The 22,764-nt window shown below is 44.2% G+C and overlaps 1 protein-coding gene across 4 annotated transcripts in view; it reads right to left on the bottom strand.

Annotated features, from left to right (window-relative positions):
• Positions 1–22,764, bottom strand: part of LOC147123467 (putative E3 ubiquitin-protein ligase HERC1) — a 491,571-nt gene that overhangs the window by 221,693 nt on the left and 247,114 nt on the right. For all 4 annotated transcript variants that reach the window (XM_085973371.1, XM_085973346.1, XM_085973361.1 and 1 more), the window contains exons 39-40: positions 19,325–19,538; positions 9,779–9,939 (exon numbers count right to left, since the gene is read on the bottom strand). In XM_085973371.1, the coding sequence (XP_085829497.1) occupies positions 9,779–9,939; positions 19,325–19,538 (375 nt within the window). The remainder of the gene's footprint in view (positions 1–9,778; positions 9,940–19,324; positions 19,539–22,764) is intronic.

The following is a 22,764-nucleotide window of genomic DNA, read 5'->3' as shown; positions in this document are numbered from 1 at the left end:
GGAGAGAGAGAGAGAGAGCGACCGGGGGAGGGAGAGAGAGCGACCGGGGGGAAGATAGAGAGAGCGACCGGGGGGGGAAGAGAGAGAGAGCGACCGGGGGGGAAGAGAGAGAGAGCGACCGGGGGGGAGAGAGAGAGAGCGACCGGGGGGGAAGAGAGAGAGAGCGACCGGGGGGGGGAGAAGAGAGAGAGAGCGACCGGGGGGAAGAGAGAGAGAGCGACCGGGGGGGGAAGAGAGAGAGAGCGACCGGGGGAGGAAGAGAGAGAGAGCGACCGGGGGGGAAGAGAGAGAGGGACGCGACCGGGGGGTGAGACGAGAGAGAGAGCGACCGGGGGGGAAGAGAGAGAGAGCGACCGGGGGGGAAGAGAGAGAGAGCGACCGGGGGGGAAGAGAGAGAGAGCGACCGGGGGGAAGAGAGAGAGAGCGACCGGGGGGGAAGAGAGAGAGAGAGCGACCGGGGGGGAAGAGAGAGAGAGCGACCGGGGGGGGAGAGAGAGAGAGCGACCGGGGGGGAAGAGAGAGAGAGCGACCGGGGGGGAAGAGAGAGAGCGACCGGGGGGAAGAGAGAGAGAGCGACCGGGGGGGAGAAGAGAGAGAGAGCGACCGGGGGGAAGAGAGAGAGAGCGACCGGGGGGAAGAGAGAGAGAGCGACCGGGGGGAAGAGAGAGAGAGCGATCGGGGGGAAGAGAGAGAGCTGCGACCGGGGGGAAGAGAGAGAGAGCGACCGGGGGGAAGAGAGAGAGAGCGACCGGGGGAAGAGAGAGAGCGCGACCGGGGGGAAGAGAGAGAGAGAGACTGGGAGTGTGAGAGAGAGAGACTGGGAGTGTGTGAAAGAGAGAGAGAGACTGGGAGTGTGTGAAAGAGAGAGAGAGACTGGGAGTGAGAGAGAGAGAGAGAGAGAGACTGGGAGTGAGAGAAAGAGACTGGGAGTGAGAGAAAGAGAGAGACTGGGAGTGAGGAGAGAGAGAGAGACTGGGAGTGAGAGAGAGAGAGAGAGAGAGAGGACTGGGGAGTGAGAGAGAGAGAGAGACTTGGGAGTGTGTGAGAGAGAGACTGGGAGTGTGTGAGAGAGAGACTGGGAGTGTGTGAGAGAGAGACTGGGAGTGTGTGAAGAGAGAGACTGGAGTGTGTGAGAGAGAGACTGGAGTGTGTGAGAGAGAAGAGAGAGAGAGAGAGAGAGAGAATGGGAGTGTGAGAGAGAGAGAGAGAGACTGGGAGTGTGTGAGAGAGACTGGGAGTGTGAGAGAGAGAGAGAGAGAAAGACTGGGAGTGTGAGAGAGAGGATTTTAAATCAGTAATTGAACCAATTGCACTCTATGGCAGTGAGGTGTGGGGTCCGCTAACACAACAAGAATTCGCAAAAGGGACAAACCACCCCAATTGAAATCCTGCATGCAGAATTCTGTAAAAGTATCCTCCGGACTCAGAGGGAAAACCACAAACAATGCATGCAGGGCAGAACTAGGCCAATATCCACTACTAATTAATATCCAAAAACGAGCCATCAAATTTTGGAAACACCTAAAAATGAGCAACCCCCACTGCTATCATTATGATGCCTTGAAATGCCAAGAGATGATCATAGAGAAGAGTCCCCTCAGTCAACTAGTCTGGGACTCAGTGAAAGTAACTACCAACACTAATATAATAACCAGCCCCAGGACAGTGACACCCTATGCACAGAGAATTCAACCCAACACAATTATCACTAAACAAAAGGAAAAATACTTGACCTATTGGACAGAAACGACAAAAACCCAAAACAAACTCGATTGCTATTTGGCCCTAAACAGACAATACACCATGGCTGAATACCCTGACCATGGTAAAGGATAGCAAACTGAGGAAAAAACCTTGACAATGTACAGACTTAGTGAACATAGCCTGGCATCGAAAAAGGCAGACACAGGCAGGCCCCGGCTGCCAAGAGAGGATAGGATATGCTCTCACTGCAGTCAGGGCGTGGTGGAGACAGAGATGCACTTCCTCACAACTTGCGGAAACTATCAGGACAAGAGGGAGAATTTCTACCCAAATTCACAAATTTGAATGACCTCCAAAATCTCCCATATCTATTGGGGGAACAGAGAAAATGTGTAACTATAGCAGCAAACTATGTTACAGCTTGCCACAAGCAGAGGGACAACCAGTGACACATTAATCTAAGAAAAGATTATAGCATATTATATGTGCATATAGCTATGTATACATGGGTATACTTGTCTATACACTATGTCTAGATGGTGTTATGTGGTCAATCATACATGTATTTCTGTGCTTTGGCAACATAAGATGTATCTTGTCATGCCAATAAAGCAATTTGAATTGAATTGAATTGAATTGAATTGAGAGAGAGAGAGAGAGAGAGAGAGAGACTGGGAGTGTGGGTTCTGAGTGTCCGGTTACTTCCCTGATATCTGGAACAAAGGACTCATAACGCCCATATACAAAAGTGGGGGACAAAGTCGACCCAAATAACTATCGAGGCATCTGTGTAAACAGTACCTGGGGAAGGTATTCTGTAGCATCATAAACAAAAGACTTATAAACTTCCTTGAGGAGCACAATGTCTTGAGTAAAAGCCAAATTGGATTCCTGCCAAACTATAGAACATCAGATCATATCTTCACCCTACAGACCCTAATTGACAAACATGTTCGTCAAAACAAAAGCAAATCTACGCATGCTTTATAGATTTCCAGAGGCTTTCGACTCCATCTGGCATGACGGTTTATTCCTGAAACTTATCGAAAGCGGGGTAGGGGGAAAAAACATATGTAATTAAAATCAATGTATACAAACAACAAATGTGCAGTTAAAATTGGAGACAAACAAACAAAATACTTCCCACAGGGGCGGGGGGTGACGCAGGGCTCGCCAATCTCACCGACACTCTTTAATATTTACATAAATGAATTGGCAAAACTACTTGAACAATCTACAGCACCTGGCCTCACCCTATATGAATCCAAGGTTAAATTCCTCCTCTATGCAGACGAACTGGTTCTGCTGTCACCAACTAAGGAGGGTCTACAGCAGAACCTGATCTGCTGGAGTTGTACTGCCAGACTTGGGCCCTGACAATAAATCCCCAAAAAAACCAAAGCCCTTGTGTTCCAGCAAAGATCCAGACATCAGGGACCCAAAATAAATTTCACACTAGGAACAACCAAAATTGAACAAACCACTAACTACACATACTTGGGCTTAAAAATCAGTTCTACGGGAAATTTCAAACTGGCTGTGAATGAACTGAAAGAGAAAGCAAGAGGGCTTTCTATGGCCAATTAAAAAATCAATCCAAATAGAAATCCCAATTAGCACTTTGGCTCAAAATTTTCAAATCAGTAATTGAACCAATTGCACTCTATGGCAGTGAGGTGTGGGGACCGCTAACCCAACAAGATTTGCAAAATGGGACAAACACCCAATTGAGATCCTACATGCAGAATTCTGTAAAAGTATCCTCCGGACTCAAAGGAAAACCGTAAACAATGCACGCAGGGCAGAACTAGGCCATATCCATTAATAATCACTATCCAAAAAAGAGCCACCAATTTTGGAAACACCTAGAAATGAGCAACCCCCAATGCTATCATTACAAAGCCCTGAAATGCCAAGAGAGGACCATAAAGAAGAATACCCTCAGTCAACTAGTCCTGGGACTCAGTGAAGTAACTACTAACACTACTAACAATAACCAGCCCCAGGACAGTGACAGCGTAACACAAAGAATTCGACCCAACACAATCGTCACTAAGCAAAAGGAAAAATATCTGTCATATTGGGCAGAAACAACAAAAACCCAAAGCAAACTCAATTGCTACTTGGCCCGAAACAGACAATACAACATGGCTGATTACCTGACCATGGTAAAGGATAGCAAACTGAGAAAACTTTGACAATGTACAGACTTAGTGAACATAACCTGGCGATCGAAAAAGGTAGACACAGACAGACAGACCCGGCTACCAGAGAGGACAGGATATGCTCTCACTGCAGTCAGGGGAGTGGTGGAGACAGAGATGCACTTCCTCACAGCTTGTAGAAAATATCAGGGCATAAGGGAGAATTTCTACCCAAAATTCACAAAAATATGCCCGGAATTCAGAAATTTGAATGACGACCAAAAAACTCCCATACCTACGAGGGGAAGAGAGAAATTGCATAACACTAGCGGCACACTATGTTACAGCTTGCCATAAACAGAGGGACAACCAGTAAATATAAGAAAAGAGTATATATAATTTATATGAAAGTATATATTTATACACTCAGGGATATATCTGTTTATACACTGTATGGATAGATCTGTATTTTTGTGAACAAACATGAATGTTTTCCGATGCTTTTGACAACATAAGATGTAACAGGTCATGCCAATAAAGCGATTTGAATTGAATTGAATTGAGAGAGAGACACTGGGAGTGTGAGAGAGAGACTGGGAGTGTGTGAGAGAGAGAGAGAGAGGGAGAGAGAGACTGGGACGTGTGAGAGAGAGAGAGACTGGGAGTGAGGAGAGAGTCGGGACGTGAGAGAGAGAGAGAGAGAGAGACTGGGTAGTGTGAGAGAGAGAGAGGAGAGAGAGAGAGAGACAGAGACTGGGAGTGTGAGAGAGAGAGAGAGAGAGAGAGAGAGAGAGAGAGACTGGGAGTGCGAGAGAGAGAGAGAGACTGGGAGTGCGAGAGAGAGAGAGAGAGAGAGAGAGAGAGAGAGAGAGAGAGAGAGAGAGCGCCGCGGCCGCTCACCTGGTGGCTTTGGGTCGGGCTCTGGGTCTCTCTCTCTCCCCCCCCCAGTCTCTCCCTGCTTTCCTCTCTCCCCCTCCCCCATCTCCTCACCATCCCTGCCCCTCCCCCTCCGCCCCCCTCTCCCCCACCCCCCCCTCTCCCCCCTCCCCTCCTCCCGCCCCCCCTCCTCTCCTCTCTCCCTCCCCCCCTCCCCTCCTCTCCCTCCCTCCTCCTCTCCCTTCCCCCTCCTCTCCTCTCCCTCCCTCCCCCCTCCTCTCCCTCCCCCCTCCTCTCCCTCCCCCTCCTCCTCTCCCGTCCTCTCCCTCCCCCTCTCCTCTCCCTCCCCCCTCCTCTCCCTCCCCCCCTCCTCCCTCTCTCCCCTCCTCTCCCTCCCCCCTCCTCCCTCCTCCCTCTCCTCTCCCTCCCCCCTCCTCTCCTTCCCCCCTCCTCCCTCCCCTCTCCCTCCCCTCGATCTCTTTCTCTCCCTCCCTCCCCGCTCTCTCTCCCTCACTCCCTCCCCTCGATCTCTTCTCTCCCTCCCCTCCCCGCTCTCTCTCCCTCACTCCCTCCCCACCCCTCTCCTCTCCTCCCTCCCTCCCCGTCTCTCCCTCCTTTCCGGTACCAGAACGGAGTCAGTCCGACATCAGGAGGCCGGGTGCCCATCGCTCCGAAGCGAGCCCGGGGTTCCTCATCGTTAACGCGGCGGGCCTTTGGACCCGGTTGGCCGGGCGGCAGACGAACGCCTTTCGCTGCGGTGGGGGGTGGGAAGAGAGAGAGACGCCGCCGCTCACCTGCTCGCTTCCCTCTTCCCCGGGCTTTCGGCTGCGCGGGGAAGAGAGAGACGCCGCCGTTCACCTGCTCGCTTCCCTCTTCCGCGGGCTTTCGGGCTGCGCGGGGGAAGAGAGAGAAAGACCAGCCTTTAGAAAGATGGCGGCGGTGGCTACGCTCGGCTCAGACCCGCCCGGCCAGCCTTTAGAAAGATGGTGGCGATCGCAGGCCGCTTGTGAGCGGGATGGGAGGTGCCTAGCTCGGGCATGGCTGGGGAACAGAGGCCGAGGCTTCGAGGCCTGGAAAAACAGTGAAAGGTAGGAAAATTAATGAGGTTAGAGAAAAGATTTACAAATTAATTAACTTTTTTAAAAAACAATGTGCTTTAAAAGCAACTTTTTTTTCTGAAAATCTAGATTTGAAATAAACACGCAGAAAGTGGGAAAAAGGACGAGTTAGGAATCAAGATGGCGGCCACTCACCTCAGCTCAGAAGGATTAGGCCCGCCCACACACGCACCGATTGGTCAACCATCAGGTCACTGAACTGTAGGATTGGTCAATCATCACGTCACTCAACTCTAGGATGGCCCGCCCGCACACGCAATGAACCCGCCCCCGTGACGCAGCGATTGGTCAACCATCGTGTCGCTCGACTGTACGATTGGTCAACCTTCACGTCACTCAATGCTAATGAGCGGAATTTTGAACGTTTTTTGGATACCGTCTGAACAATTTTTGTCTGACCAAAAAGTAAATACGCTTATGACCATTCCGGAATCATAAGCTTTCTTTTGATATAACACATGTGTAGGTACGCTCTATAACTTTTGAGTGTATAAAGTACACACAGACAGACAGACGGAAGGACAGACAGACAGAAGAGCTCTTTTATAGATATACTAGCTGGGGAGCCCCGCGTTGCGAGGGCAATTTTGGGGCGCGAGGGCAATTTTGGGGCGTTTGGTCTCCCTGCCCCTGTGTGTCCCCCCTCTCCCTGTCATGTCCTCTCCCTGTCCTATCCCTCCCCTCTCTCCCTCCCTTCCCCTCCCCTGCTCCCCTCCCCTCCCCCGCTCCCCCACTCCCCTCTGTCCCTCTCTCCGGCCCCTCCCCCTGCCTAGCGCCTGAGGTCCGGTGCCGTTGCTGAGGTCCCCCGCGTATCGCGCGGCTGATGGACGGCCGCTGCGGGCGGGCGGGCAGCGCATGCGCGGTGAGTGTGGGCGGCGCATGCGCGGTGACTGCGGGCGGCGCATGCGCGGTCAGTGTGAGCGGCCCGCGGGAGCCGGCAAGGCCGTTAGCGAGCGGGAAACTTCGGGCGGCGCGCCCGCGCTCCGTCCGCGACACCTGAGAGGGGGAAGTAGAGAGACAGAGAGGGAAGAGGAGAAGGAGAGAGAGGGAAGAGGAGAGAGGGAAGAGGAGAAGGAGAGAGAGGGAAGAGGAGAAGGAGAGAGAGAGAGGGAAGAGAGAGAGAGAGAGAGAGAGAGAAATTTTTTCAGCTTCAGGCCCCGAGTCCCCCCTGCGCGAGGGTGAGGAGGAGGGGGGGGGGGTTGCTAAACACAATATAAAACTCAAATAAATTGTTAATTAATTGCCTAACACATAATTGAAATATTTACCTTAGTTCCCTAACACACAGAAAGTGTGGGGGAAAAAATCATGGAAAATCAAGATGGCGGCCACTCACCTCGGTTCAGAAGGATAAGGCCCGCCCCCACACGCACCGATTGGTCGACCGGTCAGGTCACCGAAGCGTAGGATTGGTCAATCGTCGAGTCACTCGACACTCAACTGTAGGAAGACCTCGACGTCACACGGTCGCTAATGAGATGCTAATGAGCGGAACGCTGAACGTTTTTGGGATACCGCGGGCGGGATTTTTGTCCGGCCGAAACGTAAATACGCCGATGACCGGTCCGGAATCGCAAGCTTTCTTTTGAGGCGACGCGCGCGTCGGTACGCTCTGTAACTTCCAAACATATAGAGACCAGGCGGACAGACAGACAGACAGAGCCGCTTTATATATATAGATAGAGATATAGGTGGCCCCAGTACTGACCCTTGGGGAACACCACTGTCTACCATCCTCCAGTCTGAAAAACAGCCATTTACCACAACTCACTGTTTTCTGTCCTTAAGCCAATTCTTTATCCAAGCTGCCACTGACCCACCTATTCCATGAGCCTCAATTTTGTTAACCAGCCTTCTATGTGGTACTTTGTCAAACGCCTTCCTAAAATCCATGTAGACAACATCCATTGCATTCCCTTCATCAATCCTCCTCGTAACTTCATCAAAAAATTCAATTAGATTAATCAAACATGATCTGCCTTTTACAAATCTGTGTTGGCTCTCCTTAATTAGCTTAAACCTCTCCAAGTGCCTGTTATTATTTTCCTTGATTATTGTTTCTAAAACTTTACCCACCAGTGATGTTAACTGACTGGCCTGTAGTTACTAGGATTATCCTTACACCCTTTCTTGAACAATGGGGTCACATTTGCCACTTTCCAATCCTCAGGCACCTCCTCCGTATCTAGGGACAATTGGAAAATTATGGCAAGCCCTTTCGCTATCTCCTCCCCAATTCCCTTAGCAACCTGGGATGCAAGCCATCTGGATCAGGTGACTTATCCACTCCAAGCATACCCAGCCTTTCTAGTACATCCTATCAATTTTCACCCCTTCCATTGTTTCTACCTTTCCCACTTCTACCGATGTTTTGTCAGCATCCACTTCCTTAGTAAACACCGATACAAAGTACTCATTGAGTATTTTAGCCTTGCCCTGCGCCTCTAAGCATATATCACCTTCTTTGTCTCTAAGAACCTCCACCCCACCTCTTACTTTTCGATTACTGTTTACATGTAAGATTTTTGGGTTCCCTTTTATGTTAACCGCCATTCTACTCTCATATTCTCTCTTTGCCAATCTTATTTTCATCTTCACTTCCCCTCTCAAGTTATTGTATTTGGTCTGGTTCTCCCTTGAAGAATTCACCTGACATGCATCATACACCCTCTTTTTTTGTTTCATCATCTTCTCTATCTCCCTCGTCATCCAAGGAGCCCTTGCTTCAGTTCCCTTACCCTTCTCTCCTGTTGGAATATACCTAGCCTGTACTTGGAACATCTCCTCCTTAAAGATCACCCATTGTTCTGTTACAGTTTTTCCTGTCAGTCTTTGGTTACATTTTACCCTGGCTAGATCCTTTCGCATCCCATTGAAGTTAGTCCTATTCCAGTTTAGAAGTTCCACTCTGGATAGTTCCTTGCTCCTCTCTATTGCTAATTTAAATCTTACGATACGATGATCACTCGTACCCAAGTGTTCTCCCACAGACATTTGGTCGACCTGGCCCACCTCATTCCCCTGCACCAGATCCAGCAATGCCTCCTTCCTAGTTGGGCCAAGAACGTACTGGTCAAGGAAATTTTCATGAACACATTTCAGAAATTCCTCCCAGTCCTTTCCCTTTACCCTAGCATTATCCCAATCGCTATTTGGGTAATTAAAGTCCCCCAATATCACACTATAGCTCTTGCATATTTCTGCGATTTCCCTGCAGATTTGCTCCTCTACCTCCCTCTCACTATTTGGAGGCCTATAAAATACCCCCAATAGCGTGATCATACCCTTTTTGCTCCTCAACTCTAACCAAATGGATTCTGTCATGGCCCCTCAAGAACATCCTCCCTTTCCAACACTACAATGTCTTCCTTAATCGGCACTGCCACCACACCTCCCTTTTTTCTTTCCCTATCTTTTCTGAACACTCTGTACCTTTGAATATTAAGTGCCCAGTCCTTACCGTTTTTAAGCCACGTTTCCGTTATTGCCACAACATCATATTGCCACACGGCTAATTGTGCTTGTAGCTCACCAACCATATTCACCACTTCGTGCGTTTACGTACATGCATTCTAAGGGCCTGAGATCTACCTGAATTGTAGAATTGATTAATAAAGATTGACTGCCTAGTGGGAAGGAAACCGTCTTGATCGGAGGTGATGCTACTTGCTTGTAATAGTACAAGTGTTGCTGGTTTTATACGATTCCAAGCAAGTAGCATCACTTCTGATCAAGACTAGTCAGTCAACCTCTATTAATCAATTTGTTATCAACATAAAGTTAGGGGAGAGCTGAATCATTTTTAGTAAAGGGAAAAGAGAATACTTAGACATTTCACAGAAAGTATGCTGATTATTCAGAGAAAGTAAAATATATTGAAACTAAACTATGATGAGAAGCATATAACTGCCTTTAAAAATGATCATTAAGACTTACCAGGTGAACTATGTTGTCTGGTAGAGGCAGAAGGAAATGAAAAATAATTCCTTTGCTCTCCATCATCATCTGAGATAGTCGGTACACCATTCAACCCAGGGAGTAATAAAGGATTGTTAAGCAATCCAGAAAGTGAAGGAAATCGTACAAAAACCATTTGTCTATGTGGAAAAAACAAAATGCAACACAATTTAATTAAGTCAGTCCTTTAGAAATTGCACACAGACAAATCAAATCCACTTCAAGTTTAATATACCAGCTACTGTATTTCAGAAGTTTGTTCTATGAATTATTGGCATTAAAATTCAACAAAAGTGTAATCTTGAACTTCCTAGACTTTGCCATCAGAAGGCCAGAAGATTTAGATTTGCCCTCAGAAGGTCAGAGAGTTAAAAAGTCTATCATTAGCATGATGGTACTCCAACATGATGTGTCAGAGTGGTAGCATACAGATTCATACCCATATTTGTTCATCCCGGTTTGGCATAAAAATAAAACAAAAAAGGTGCCTCAACCGTGGCTAACAAGGGAAATTAGGGATAGCATAAGATCCAAGGAGAGGACATACAAATTGGCCAGAAAAAGCAGCAAAACTGAGGATTGGGAGCAGTTTAGGATTCAGCAAAGGAGGACAAAGGGATTAATTAAGGAGGGGGAAAATAGAATATGAGAGTAAGCTTCCAGGGAACATAAAAACTGACTGTAAAAGCTTCTATAGATATGTGAAGAGAAAAGGATTGGTGAAGTCAAGCGTAGGTCCCTTGCAGTCAGAATCAGGGGAATTTATAATGGGGAACAAAGAAATGGCAGGCCAATTAAATACATACTTTGGTTCTGTCTTCACAAAGGAGGACACAAATAACCTTCCAGAGATGTCGGGGAACATAGGATCTAATGAGAGGGAGGAACTGAATGAAATCACTATTTGTAGGAAATTGGTGTTCGGGAAATTGATGGCATTGAAGGCCGATAAATCCCCAGGGTACTTAAGGAAGTGGCCCTAGAAATAGTAGATGCATTGCTGGTCATCTTCCAAAATTCTATAGACTCCAGAATAGTTCCCATGGTTTGGAGGGTAGCTAATGTAACCCCACTATTTAAAAAAGGTGGTAGAGAGAAAACGGGGAATTATAGACCGGTAAGCCTGACATCGGTAGTGGGGAAAATGCTAGAGTCCATTATAAAAGATGCAATAGCAGAGCACTTGGAAAACAGTGGCAGGATCGGACAAAGTCAACATGGATTTACAAAAGGTAAATCGTGCTTGACTGATCTACTGGAATTTTTTTGAGGATGTAACTGGTAGAATAGATAAGGGAGAACCAGTGGATGTGGTGTATTTGAACTTTCAGAAGGCTCTTGCTAAGTTCCCTCATAAGAGATTGGTGTGCAAAGTTAAAGCACATGGGATTGGGGGTAAGGTACTAACTTGGATAGAGAACTGGTTGGCAGACAGGAAACAAAGAATTGGAATAAACTGGTCTTTTTCCGAGTGGCAGGCAGTGACTCGTGGGGTACCGCAGGGATCGGTGCTTGGACCCCAGCTATTCACAATATATATTAATGATCTAGATGAGGGAACTAGATATAATATCTCCAAGTTTGCAGACGACACAAAGCTGGGTGGGCATGTGTGCTGTGAGGAGGATGCAGAGAAACTCCAGTATGATTTGGACAGGTTGGGTGATTGGGCAGATGCAGTATAATGTGGATAAATGCGAGGTTATCCACTTTGGTGGCAAAAACAGGAAGACAATTATCTGAATGGCAATAGATTGGGAAAAGGGGAGGTGCAACGAGACCTGGGTGTCCTTGTGCACCAGTCGCTGAAGGTAAGCATGCAAGTGCAGCAGGCAGTTAAGAAGGCAAATGGTATGTTGGCCTTCATAGCGAGAGGATTCGAGTACAGGAGCAAGGATGTCTTGCTGCAGTTGTACAGGGCCTTGGTGAGACCAGACCTTGAGTATTGTGTGCAGTTTTGGTCACCTTATCTGAGGAAGGATGTTCTTGCCATGGAGGGAATGCAGCGAAGATTCACCAGACTGATACCTGGGATGGCAAGAATGACGTATGAAGAGAGATTGGGTCGATTAGGCTTATATTCGCTAGAGTTTGGAAGAATGAGAGGGGATCTCATTGAAACTTATAAAATTCTAACAGGACTAGACAGACTAGATGCAGGAAGGATGTTCCCGATGGCGGGGGAGTCCAGAACCAGGGGTCACAGTCTAAGGTAAGCCATTTAGGACTGAGATGAGGATGAATTTCTTCACCCAGAGAGTGGTAAACCTGTGGAATTCTCTACCACAGAAGGCAGTGGAGGCCAATTCATTAAATATATTCAAGAAGGAGTTAGATATATTTCTTAAGGCTAAAGGGATCAAGGGATATGGGGAGAAGGCAGGGACAGGGTACTGAATTTGGATGATCAGCCATGATCACATTAAATGGCGGAACAGGCTCGAGGGGCCGAATGGCCTACTCCTGCTCCTATCTTCTATGTTTCCCATCACTGAATCTGTCTCAGCCATTTGGAGGCTAGGCACTTCCTCACAGGGAGGAAAATCAGAGTGAGAGTCATACCAAGGCAGTCCTTGCACACTTCCAACCATCCAGTTTCAGAGTGGATTTAACTGAGGCCTGAGAGTACATCATCGTCTGCTGAACTGCGTGAGGTGCACAAGTAAATGGCAGAAAATACACAAAAATATTCTGAACATTGCTACATCCTTCTGCATTTAAAAAAAATGAATTTCACCTTCTACTTTCAGGGTATTGATGCTGCCACTGAAATCGGGAACCTCAGAACACTGTTCCTTTAAGATTTTTAGGCCATGGCAGCTTTAAGAGATCCATACGATCTCTCCTGCTGCATAGTTTTGCCCTCCCTCCTCAGTTCTACTGACCGTGATGGTAAAGAAGAAACAAAGTTGAAATCAGGGAGAACATTTGAAATACAAATTTACTAGCTTTAGGAATTCTAAATTAAACAGGACAGAGGGGACAGGAGGTAGTTTGCAATGTGGAGGATGAATTTTATTTGAAGAATAATCTGTTAAATGGAATAATACAACAATATGCGGAGTAGGAAAAAATATTCATGGAGAACTGGATAAATGTATGATATGGACAGCTCATTGCTTGGTTGTAAATAAAGTGGCAAAAAAGATACTTGATTACATTAGCAGAAAGACAGTAAAACTCAAAAAGTGTACACTGTTCCGGTATAAGAGATCAACCAGATCCCAATTGCAGTGCTGTATGCAGTTCTGGCCACCTCATATGAGGTTATATTGTTGCCTTTGAGGAATAGGGAGGCAAGCAACAAAGATGAGTCCAGGTACTTAGATTTCAAATTATGTAGAAATGTTAATTTTAGTTAAACTTTTTTTCTTGTTACTCTTCCATATACAATAGGATAATATCAGAGATAGGCAACTCTATGATTTACTTTTGGTCTAGCTTCATACACAGATTTGACAAAACGCATATTCTTTTGACCAGATGGAGCCAAATAGTAATGTTTGAAAAAAAAGTATTAAGGCTGCTCTATGTAGCTCATTTACTGAGTTAAGAAAAATCCATGCTGGTTCCTGCGTGGTTGTTAGAATAGAATGCATTTTATTCTGCCTGAATGTCCATGACCAGCTATTTTAACACAAAAATGTACATTCTAGCACCCATATGATGTGGAAATTATGCCTTCTCCAAATTTTAGAAAGAACCAATTCCCTAGAGTGAGATCCGCTCTTTGCTCTACACGTACAAAATTCCAAAGCCATTGATGTAATCGAACCCTCATTCATTTTCCCCAAGAATACCATTGCAATTAAAGTTAGCACTGTAATTTCCCGAGATAAAAACATTCTAGGCACAACTGTGGGCAAAAATGTCCGATAGGGGTTGTAAAATTGCCATTACACTCAAGAACCTTCAGCATTCTGCTGAAATTCTGCAATTCCTCAAGGGAAAGTGAAGTTGCGTGGTCTTAAGAGATTAAATGGCAAGGAAACCTTACCAGATACTGTATCTGAAACTGAGTGCAAATAAAGGTACTATCTCAGAAGGGCTATAATTAGGGCTTCTGTTGCAGAGTTACTTTACATACTAAATATATTTACACCAGAGCAGCAAAGACTAATAAGAGATTTAGAAAATGATGAAGGATTTTGTAAGAGTGAATAGGGAGAGACTGGTTCCTCTGGTTGGGGAGTCAGCGCAAGGGTCATCAATTTAAAATTGTCGCTAAAAGAGAGAGATTAGGAGAAATTTAGCAATCTTGTTGTACGAGGCCCCTTGGGTCGGAGCGATCATAATATGATCGAATTCTTCATTAAGATGGAGAATGAAGTAGTTGACTCAGAGACTAGGGTCCTCAATTTAAATAAAGGAAACTACGATGGTCTGAGGAGCGAGTTGGGTAGGATTGATTGGGGAATGTCACTCAAAGGGTTGACGGTGGATAGGCAATGGCAAACATTCAAAGACCGAATGGATGAGCTACAGAATTTGTTCATCCCAGTTTGGCACAAAAATAAAACAAAAAAGGTGACTCAACCGTGGCTAACAAGGGAAATTAGGGATAGCATAAGATCCAAGGAGAGGACATACAAATTGGCCAGAAAAAGCAATAATCCTGAGGATTGAGAGCAGTTTAGGATTCAACAATGGAGGACAAAGGGATTAATTAAGAAAGGGAAAATAGAATATGAGAGTAAGCTTGCAGGGAACATAAAAACTGACTGTAAAAGCTTTTATAGATATGTGAAGAGAAAAAGATTGGAGAAGTCAAGCGTAGGTCCCTTGCAGTCAGAATCAGGGGAATTTATAATGGGGAACAAAGAAATGGCAGACCAACTAAATACATATTTTGGTTCTGTCTTCACAAAGGAGGACACAAATAACCTCCCAGAGATGCCGGGGAACATAGGGTCTGATGAAAGGGTGGAACTGAAAGAAATCAGTATTTGTAGGGAAATGGTGTTAGAAAAATTGATGGGACTGAAGGCCGATAAATCCCCAGGGCCTGATAATCTACATCCCAGGGTACTTAAGGAAGTGGCCCTAGAAATAGTAGATGCATTGCTGGTCATCTTCCAGAACTCGATAGACTCTGGAACAGTACCCATGGATTGGAGGGTAGCTAATGTTACCCCACTATTCTAAAAAGGTGGTAGAGAAAAAGCGGGGAATTATAGACCGGTAAGCCTGACATTGGTAGTGGGGAAAATGGTAGAGTCCATTATAAAAGACGTAATAGCAGAGCACTTGGAAAGCAGTGACTGGATCGGACAAAGTCAACATGGATTTACAAGAGGTAAATCATGCTTGACTAATCTACTGGAATTTTTTGAGGATATAACTGGTAAAATAGATAAGGGAGAACCAGTGGATGTGGTGTATTTGGACTTTCAGAAGGCTTTCGATAAGGTCCCGCATAAGAGGTTAGCGTGCAAAATTAAGGCACATGGGATTGGGGGCAAGGTATTGACTTGGATAGAGAACTGGTTGGTGGACAGAAAGCAAAGAGTTGGAATAAACGGGTCGTTTTCCGAGTGGCAGGCAGTGACTAGTGGGGTACCGCAAGGATCGGTCCTAGGACCCCAGCTGTTCACAATATATATTAATGATCTGGACGAGGGAATTGGATGTAATATCTCCAAATTTGCAGATGACACAAAGCTGGGTGGGAGGGTATGCTGTGAGGAGGATGTCGTGAAACTCCAGTACGATTTGGACAGGTTGGGTGACTGGGCAGAAACATGGCAAATGCACTATAATGTGGATAAATGTGAGGTTATCCACTTTGGTGGCAAAAACAGGAAGGCAGATTATTATTTGAATGGCAATAGATTGGGAGAAGGGGAAGTGCAAAGAGACCTGGGTGTTCTTGTGCACCAGTCGCTGAAGGTAAGCATGCAGGTGCAGCAGGCGGTTAAGAAGGCAAATGGTATGTTGGCCTTCATAGCAAGAGGGTTAGAGTACAGGAACAAGGATGTCTTGCTACAGTTGTACAGGGCCTTGGTGAGACCACACCTTGAGTATTGTGTGCAGTTTTGGTCACCTTACCTGAGGAAGGACGTTCTTGCCATGGAAGGAGTGCAGCGAAGATTCACCAGGCTGATACCTGGGATGGCAGGAATGACGTATGAGGAGAGATTGTGTCGATTGGGCTTATACTCACTGGAGTTTAGAAGATTGAGAGGGGATCTCATCGAAACCTATAAAATTCTGTCAGGCCTGGACAGACTAGATGCAGGAAGGATGTTTCTGATGGCCGGGGAGTCCAGAACCAGGGGTCATAGTCTAACGATAAGGGGTAAGCCATTTAGGACTGAAATGAGGAGGAATTTCTTCACCCAGAGAGTGGTGAACCTGTGGAATTCACTACCACAGAAGGCAGTAGAGGCCAATTCATTAAATATATTCAAGAAAGAGTTGGATATATTTCTTAAGGCTAAAGGGATCAAGGGATATGGGGAGAAGGCAGGGACAGGGTACTGCATTTGGATGATCAGCCATGATCTCATTGAATGGTGGAGCAGGCTCAAAGGGCCGAATGGCCTACTCCTGCTCCTATCTTCTATGTTTCTATGTTTACACAAAGGACTGTTGAAGCATGGAATGCTTTGCTACAAGGACTGGCTGAGACAGAGGCTACTGCATCTTTTAAGGGAAAAACTGATAAATATTTGTAGCATAGGAAGGTACAGCATTTTGCAGAAAGAGTAGGGTAGTTAAATTAGTTTGGATTGTTCTAGGAAAGAATCAGAACAGACACAATGGGCTGAATGGCTTCCTTCTGTGCTTTAAACATCTATTGTGCCTCTGATCAGAAGCTGATTGACTATGAATTTGAAGAGGACCTGGATGAGACGTCTTTCAAAATGTTCTTGTATCTATATGAACGTATGCATTTTTCAGGGCATATTTCTCAGAAATCCCCAGGTGGTCTCCAAGAAACACTGCCTAAATAATCTAATATTTCTATTGTAAACTATTCTTTCCTGATGAATTTGTTCAAGAGTTTTAGATCAAAGGTTCCTGTTCCTTTGAGAAATATCAACCGGAAATAGAATTTTACATTTTTCTGGCATAAGGGAACCTTCACAATGACGTCACAGGGGTATGGTAGTATAATTATTATGGTATTGGATGAGCAACCCAGAGGTCATGACTTCAAATCCCACCACGACAAGTTGTGAAATTGTATTCAATAAATCTGGTAACAGAACAAATTGCCATGAAAACTGCTGGATTGTCATAAGATCCCAACTGGGTTACCTGAAGGAAGGAAATCTACCACCCTACCTTACCTGCTCTAAATGCGAATCTGGTCTCCGCTACATGGCTGATGCTCAATGCTTTCCGAAGTGACTTAGCAAACCACTCAATTGTACAAATAGCTGCACAAGAACGCGGTCCACCAGTATCTTCGCAGGCAACCAGGAATGGGCAATAAATGCACTTGCTATTACCCATAGCCCAAGAAGAATTTTTAAAAAAACAAATGACTTAAGAGAATACCTAATTTATAGATGTGCTCCGATGAACAATAATTATACATTTCTATTAATTAATAAGAGAGGAAATAAAGAAATGAGGAGATGGCACCAGAACAACACTAGTTATCCAAAATCAAGAAAGGGGTGAGGAAGGTTGTGCTGTTGTGATGAATGGGTCTGCTATGAACTCCCCATTCCAATGGTAACATCACATTGTCTGTGGATAATCAATAAATGAGCTAAAATTGTCTTCCTCAATTTTATTAGCCACATGGGTCACAGACTCACAGCGAATCAACAGGTGGGGGTGACCATGGACATCTCCAAGACTTCCACCAATTTTTGTGGCCAAACAGTAAGAGATGCTGAAGGGTTGCTTAAAGTGGGATTCTTATGATTTTTCTTCTCCTCTTCAGCTCAAAAACTCACCTTCACTTAGATGGTTCATCAGGTACAGTGCTAAGGTTGATAGCTTGTCATCTGGGAGAAGACATAGCACAAATGTCAGCCCCCTGGATGATATTTTAGCTCAAGTATATTTTATGCAGTATCGCACAACAGCAGGTTGTGCCACCTGTCTCGCCCACAGTTGGCAGTTTAATAGTTAGAACTTTTAAGGCAATTGCATGTAATATTGTATAATCCGTTTATTGGTCAATAGTACTTGATAAAGCTCCTGCTGAGTACATAATTTACTGAAATCAACTGGTTTTATTGCACATTTTAATGTGCTGATATCAGCACCTAATCTTTTATAAAAATATAAAGTCTAGTTGTATCAACCAGACTAGCCATACAAAGCTAGTTTACACTTTTCAATATTGGAATTGAACAGCCAAATAAACTGTTTTTCAGAGTTCCTCAGTAAGGGGTGACCAAAAATGTAGATTGGATGGGTCCCTTTTAGGGGCCTTTTCTGCCTGGGCATTTACGTTTTGTTATAAGTCTATGGCTTACAAGTCTGGGCAGCTATTTTTTTAAATTATTCATTCACGGGATGTGAACGAGACCGACAAGGCCAGCATTTATTGCCCATCCCTAATTGCCCTCGAGAAGGTGGTGGTGAGCCGCCTTCCTGAATACAACTGAGTGGCTTGCTAGGCTATTTCAGAGGGCAGTTAAGAGTTAACCACATGGCTGTGGGTCTGGAGTCACGTATAGGCCAGATTGTATAACTGTAAATTACACTCTTAACAGCTTGTTAAGGAAAGAGAGCAGGACTGCACTTCCAGAGATGGAAGCACATCAAATCAAACAGCAAGCAAGGGCAATTGTTTTCCAACCTGTGATTCAAAACTACAGCCTTTTGGTGAAAAATCCAAAATTCTATTCACAGAGTTACCAGAAATACTATTTATATGGAACTGCACTTTGAGACTTTTAATTGGTCATGTGGGTGTCCTCAATTTTCAAATGATTTTCAATTATTGAAAACTGAGGGCTGCTCTCCTCATTGTAACTCACCATTACTGGTCAACGACAACATGTTAACTTATTATTGCTGTTGGTGAATTTGCTGCCAATAATTTTAAGAAAACAACTTATCCTATATAAACACAATTTTAGGCAGTACTACAAAGCTACCATTTTGCACTGCTGCTCTCTATCTCAGATGTCACTGGATCCACAGACCTAAAGGAAAATGTTGAAACTGAAATCAAGCCGATAATCAATAATGAACTTCCAAGTCATACAGTAAGTTACAACTGAGGAAAGCTTGAAGAACCTTACTGGAAATCATGTTTGTCATGAAAGCTGTCCTCAATTAAAACATAATGCAGTTGTATGTACCAATCTAAATAACATTTATGCAAAGGAAATGTGCGCAAAGATTACATAGAATATATTCTGAATTCTAGTAGCAATGTTTAAAACTGTGCTAATACTAGAACCTTGGAAATTGGTATGAAACCTTAAAAAAAGGACTCATCAGTAAAAGCCCTTTAAGGAGCATAACAAATACAGATTGGATGTTTTCTATTTATCAATAAAACAGGAGGATGCACTGAAATATGAAGTTCATTATCAATATTTCACTCACTGTAAGACATTGACTGGCAAGAAGGGATTAAAATTTTCCAGTCCATTAGCAGACACTAAAGAACCCAAATTAGCGGCTGAAGAAGAGTTTGAAGCTGGCACTGAGAAGGGAACGCCTGTACTTTCCTCTGAGGAGTTACTATAGAGAGAAACTGTGCTAGATGAAGTTGATGCTGCTTGAGAGTGAAGTCTTGCATTTTCTGTTAATGAAGCATCTAAAATTAGGATTTAAAAAACAAATATCTGAGTCAATATTTCGTCTATGCAAATGGTACATGCAATTCTTCACATTTAATTTTTTTTTTAAATCAATAAAGTTGAAGTTTGTTAGCCACAGACAGTTGGTCCAGCAGGAAAGAAAGCTTGCGACAAATTTGCTGCTACAGTACTTGCTTTTGTGAAAGTACGTTCCCCCTTGCCAAACTCTGACATTGCACCACTCATCATTTACCAAAGGCCCTCAACGTGCCCAATGGTTCCCTTGTCAACAAGCTGTCTATAAATAAATGTAAAACAATTTTAAAAAGTTTTTTGATTTACTAAATGGGCCCAGTTCCAGTAAAATTCTAAAATACCGTGTGCTCCAGTCAAGTTGTTTAAATTCTCCTTACTTTTCTTTAGCTTAAGCATATTTAGAAACATCCTCAAATTCCCCATTTCTTTTCTAATTTTACAACATAAAATGGTCTAATTTGCATTACTTCTGCCAATTACAAACCTTCTCCTGCCCTGTATGGATCTATGCCATTGGAGTTTTGTCTCTTGCAAACTACTTGTTCATGCCCTTTTTTATGTTTCATCCTTCACACTCCTACCTCCCAACGACCCCATCAACAATCTTTAATTCTTCACAAATGCCACTTCTTTTGTTCAATGACTTCAGTAATGCCATTTCTTTTAACTGTCATGGCACAACATGCGCTGGGAGAACCCACCCTAAACACAAGAAATGTAGAAATGCCTCCTTCCCAATTGAACTTACTCAGGCACCCAACTGTTATTAAAACTGTTTTCTCCCCCACTCTCTAGCGAGATTCAACTTCTCATACTCTCTATCACTACTTTTTCTTCTACTTACCAGTACTGGTATAGCACATTCTACACCCACTGCAGAAGCTACTAGGAATCAGCTCACAAGCACCAAATCCCATCATCTCAATTTACTTTTTGTTGCAACCAAATATTAGTATCTGACATATACTGACCCAAGAATCACCATAATAATCCCTTAAAAATCCTATTCCATATTAGGCTTTTGGATCATCGTCAAACCAGCATTAATGTATGTATCTTACATACATACAAATTAGGAGCAGGAGTAGGCCACTCGGCCCCTCGAGCCTGCTCCGCCATTCAGTATGATCATGGCTGATCTGAATACTCCACATTCTTGCCTACCCCAGATAACCTTTCACCCCCTTGCTTATCAAGAATCTATCTACCTCTGCCTTAAAAATATTCCAGGACTCTGCTTCCACCACCCTCTGAGGAAGAGAGTTCCAAAGACTCACGACTCTGAGAAACAATTTCTCCTCATCTCTGTCTTAAATGGGCGACCCCTTATTTTTAAACAGTGACCTCGAATTCTAGATTCTCCCACAAGAGGAAACATCCTCTCCACATCCACCTTGTCAAGACCCCTCAGGATCTTATATGTTTCAATCGAATACACTGCATCACAGTTAAAAAAAGTGTGAGGGACGTGGCTATATGCAAGACTTAACAAACTCTTCACAAAGTAATTGATAGTACCAGCAGGTTACTCAAAAAACTAGCATCAAAGTCACAACTGCTACTTTCGACTTTGAGCAGCTGGATAATAAAAGATCACTTGCACCAGTGCAGATGTCGTTCCTCTAAATTTGCTGTTCGTGGAAGTTTTATACGCATGCTATGGATTCTACACCAATATTAACATATTATTTGACTAAGATACAATTTTGAGACTGCAGGTAGATCTTTGTGCATGCTTCATCCTTTTTAAAATTCACAAAATATTAAAACTACAGCTTAAAAATGTCTGTATAACAATGCTGTTCATGATCTTTCAAATGTTATGTATTGGTGTTTTTCTTTAATCATTGGACAGAAAATATTTAGTTTTCATCTAATTACACCATGGACACAACCTGCTTTATTCTTTAACTGATGCCAATGAGGAAGAGTCAAAATCCTATCCAAGATGCATTTTACTCATTAAGTATGGAGTTTTTGATGATTTTTATAAATTCTACAGATGGTTAAATTAAACGGAATTAAATTAAACAAATATTCCACTGAATCTTTAAAAGTAAGGTTTGGGTTTCTCTTTTAGTTTTGTTCATATTTAATGTCGAGAATAGGGGAACGGAGTTAATTATTAGGCTATTTATTTTCATCTTTAAAAATGTTGTATTACATTAAAACAAGGACACCGGTAGAATTGAATGACACACTGGTTTGGCAATGTCTTAAGACTCTAAAATCATCCTGGAGAGCAAAGATAACCCCAGTTTAATTTCATTACTACTATTAAGGGTGTCAATGGATATGGAATAAAGGTGGGTAAATGAAGTTGAGATGCAGATCAGCCATGATCCAAATAAATAGTAAAACCAGTTTGAGTGGCTGAATGGCCTACTCCTCTCCTGCCTCCTCCACCCTCATCTCTAGAAAGTACAATTGTAGTGGTTATGTTATTAGACTAGCAATAGAGGGGCCTGGACTAATAATTCAGAGTTCAAGTCCTACCATGGCAGCTTGAGAATTTGAATTCAGTTGGAAAAACTCTGGAAATAGCAAGCTGGAATCAGTAAAAGTGACCATGAAGCTCCTGGATTATTGTAAAAATTCAACTGGTTCACTAATGTTCTTTAGGGAAGAAAACTTATCGTCCTTATCTGGTCAAGCCTATATATGGCCATTTCACTGGCCAACCGAGCCAAACCCCACCAATCCACCTCCTACCCTAGTCTTGAATCCCGTTTCTCTCCAGCTTCTTTCATATCTCCCCAAAACTCATCTAAGCTATGAGATCCACCTCCGGCTCCCTCCTCCCAATTCTCATTAAACTCCTGACGACCCAATTTACCTTCCTGGATCTGACGCTAGTTAACATTGTACATGGTTCCCCTTCCTTTCAAAACTGTAATCAATACCCTCCTCAAAAAGCTCAGCCTGAACCCCTCTGTCCTTGAAAACTAGTATACAAAAGGGAGCTGGACGAGTTCCTAGTTATGACCAATACTGCAGCATATGGAGGCAGGTGGGTGTTGGACAATGTGTCTCAAGGTTTTGCTGAATTGGCCTAGGGTATTTCTTTCTGGGTTTTTTTTGCCTTTCCTAGAAGATCCTGTGGCTGCTGGTGGGTGGGGGCGTGATAGGGTTTATGATGCGCAGTTGTATCACGATGCTAAGGAACAGTCTTAATAGACCAACTAGACTTTATCTATATGCCAAGTT

The sequence above is a fragment of the Somniosus microcephalus genome, chromosome 2, assembly GCF_052327205.1.
Source record: "Somniosus microcephalus isolate GS21.2 chromosome 2, FLI_Smic_1.0, whole genome shotgun sequence".
NCBI lineage: Eukaryota > Metazoa > Chordata > Chondrichthyes > Squaliformes > Somniosidae > Somniosus > Somniosus microcephalus.
This window is presented reverse-complemented; position numbering and strand designations above follow the sequence as displayed.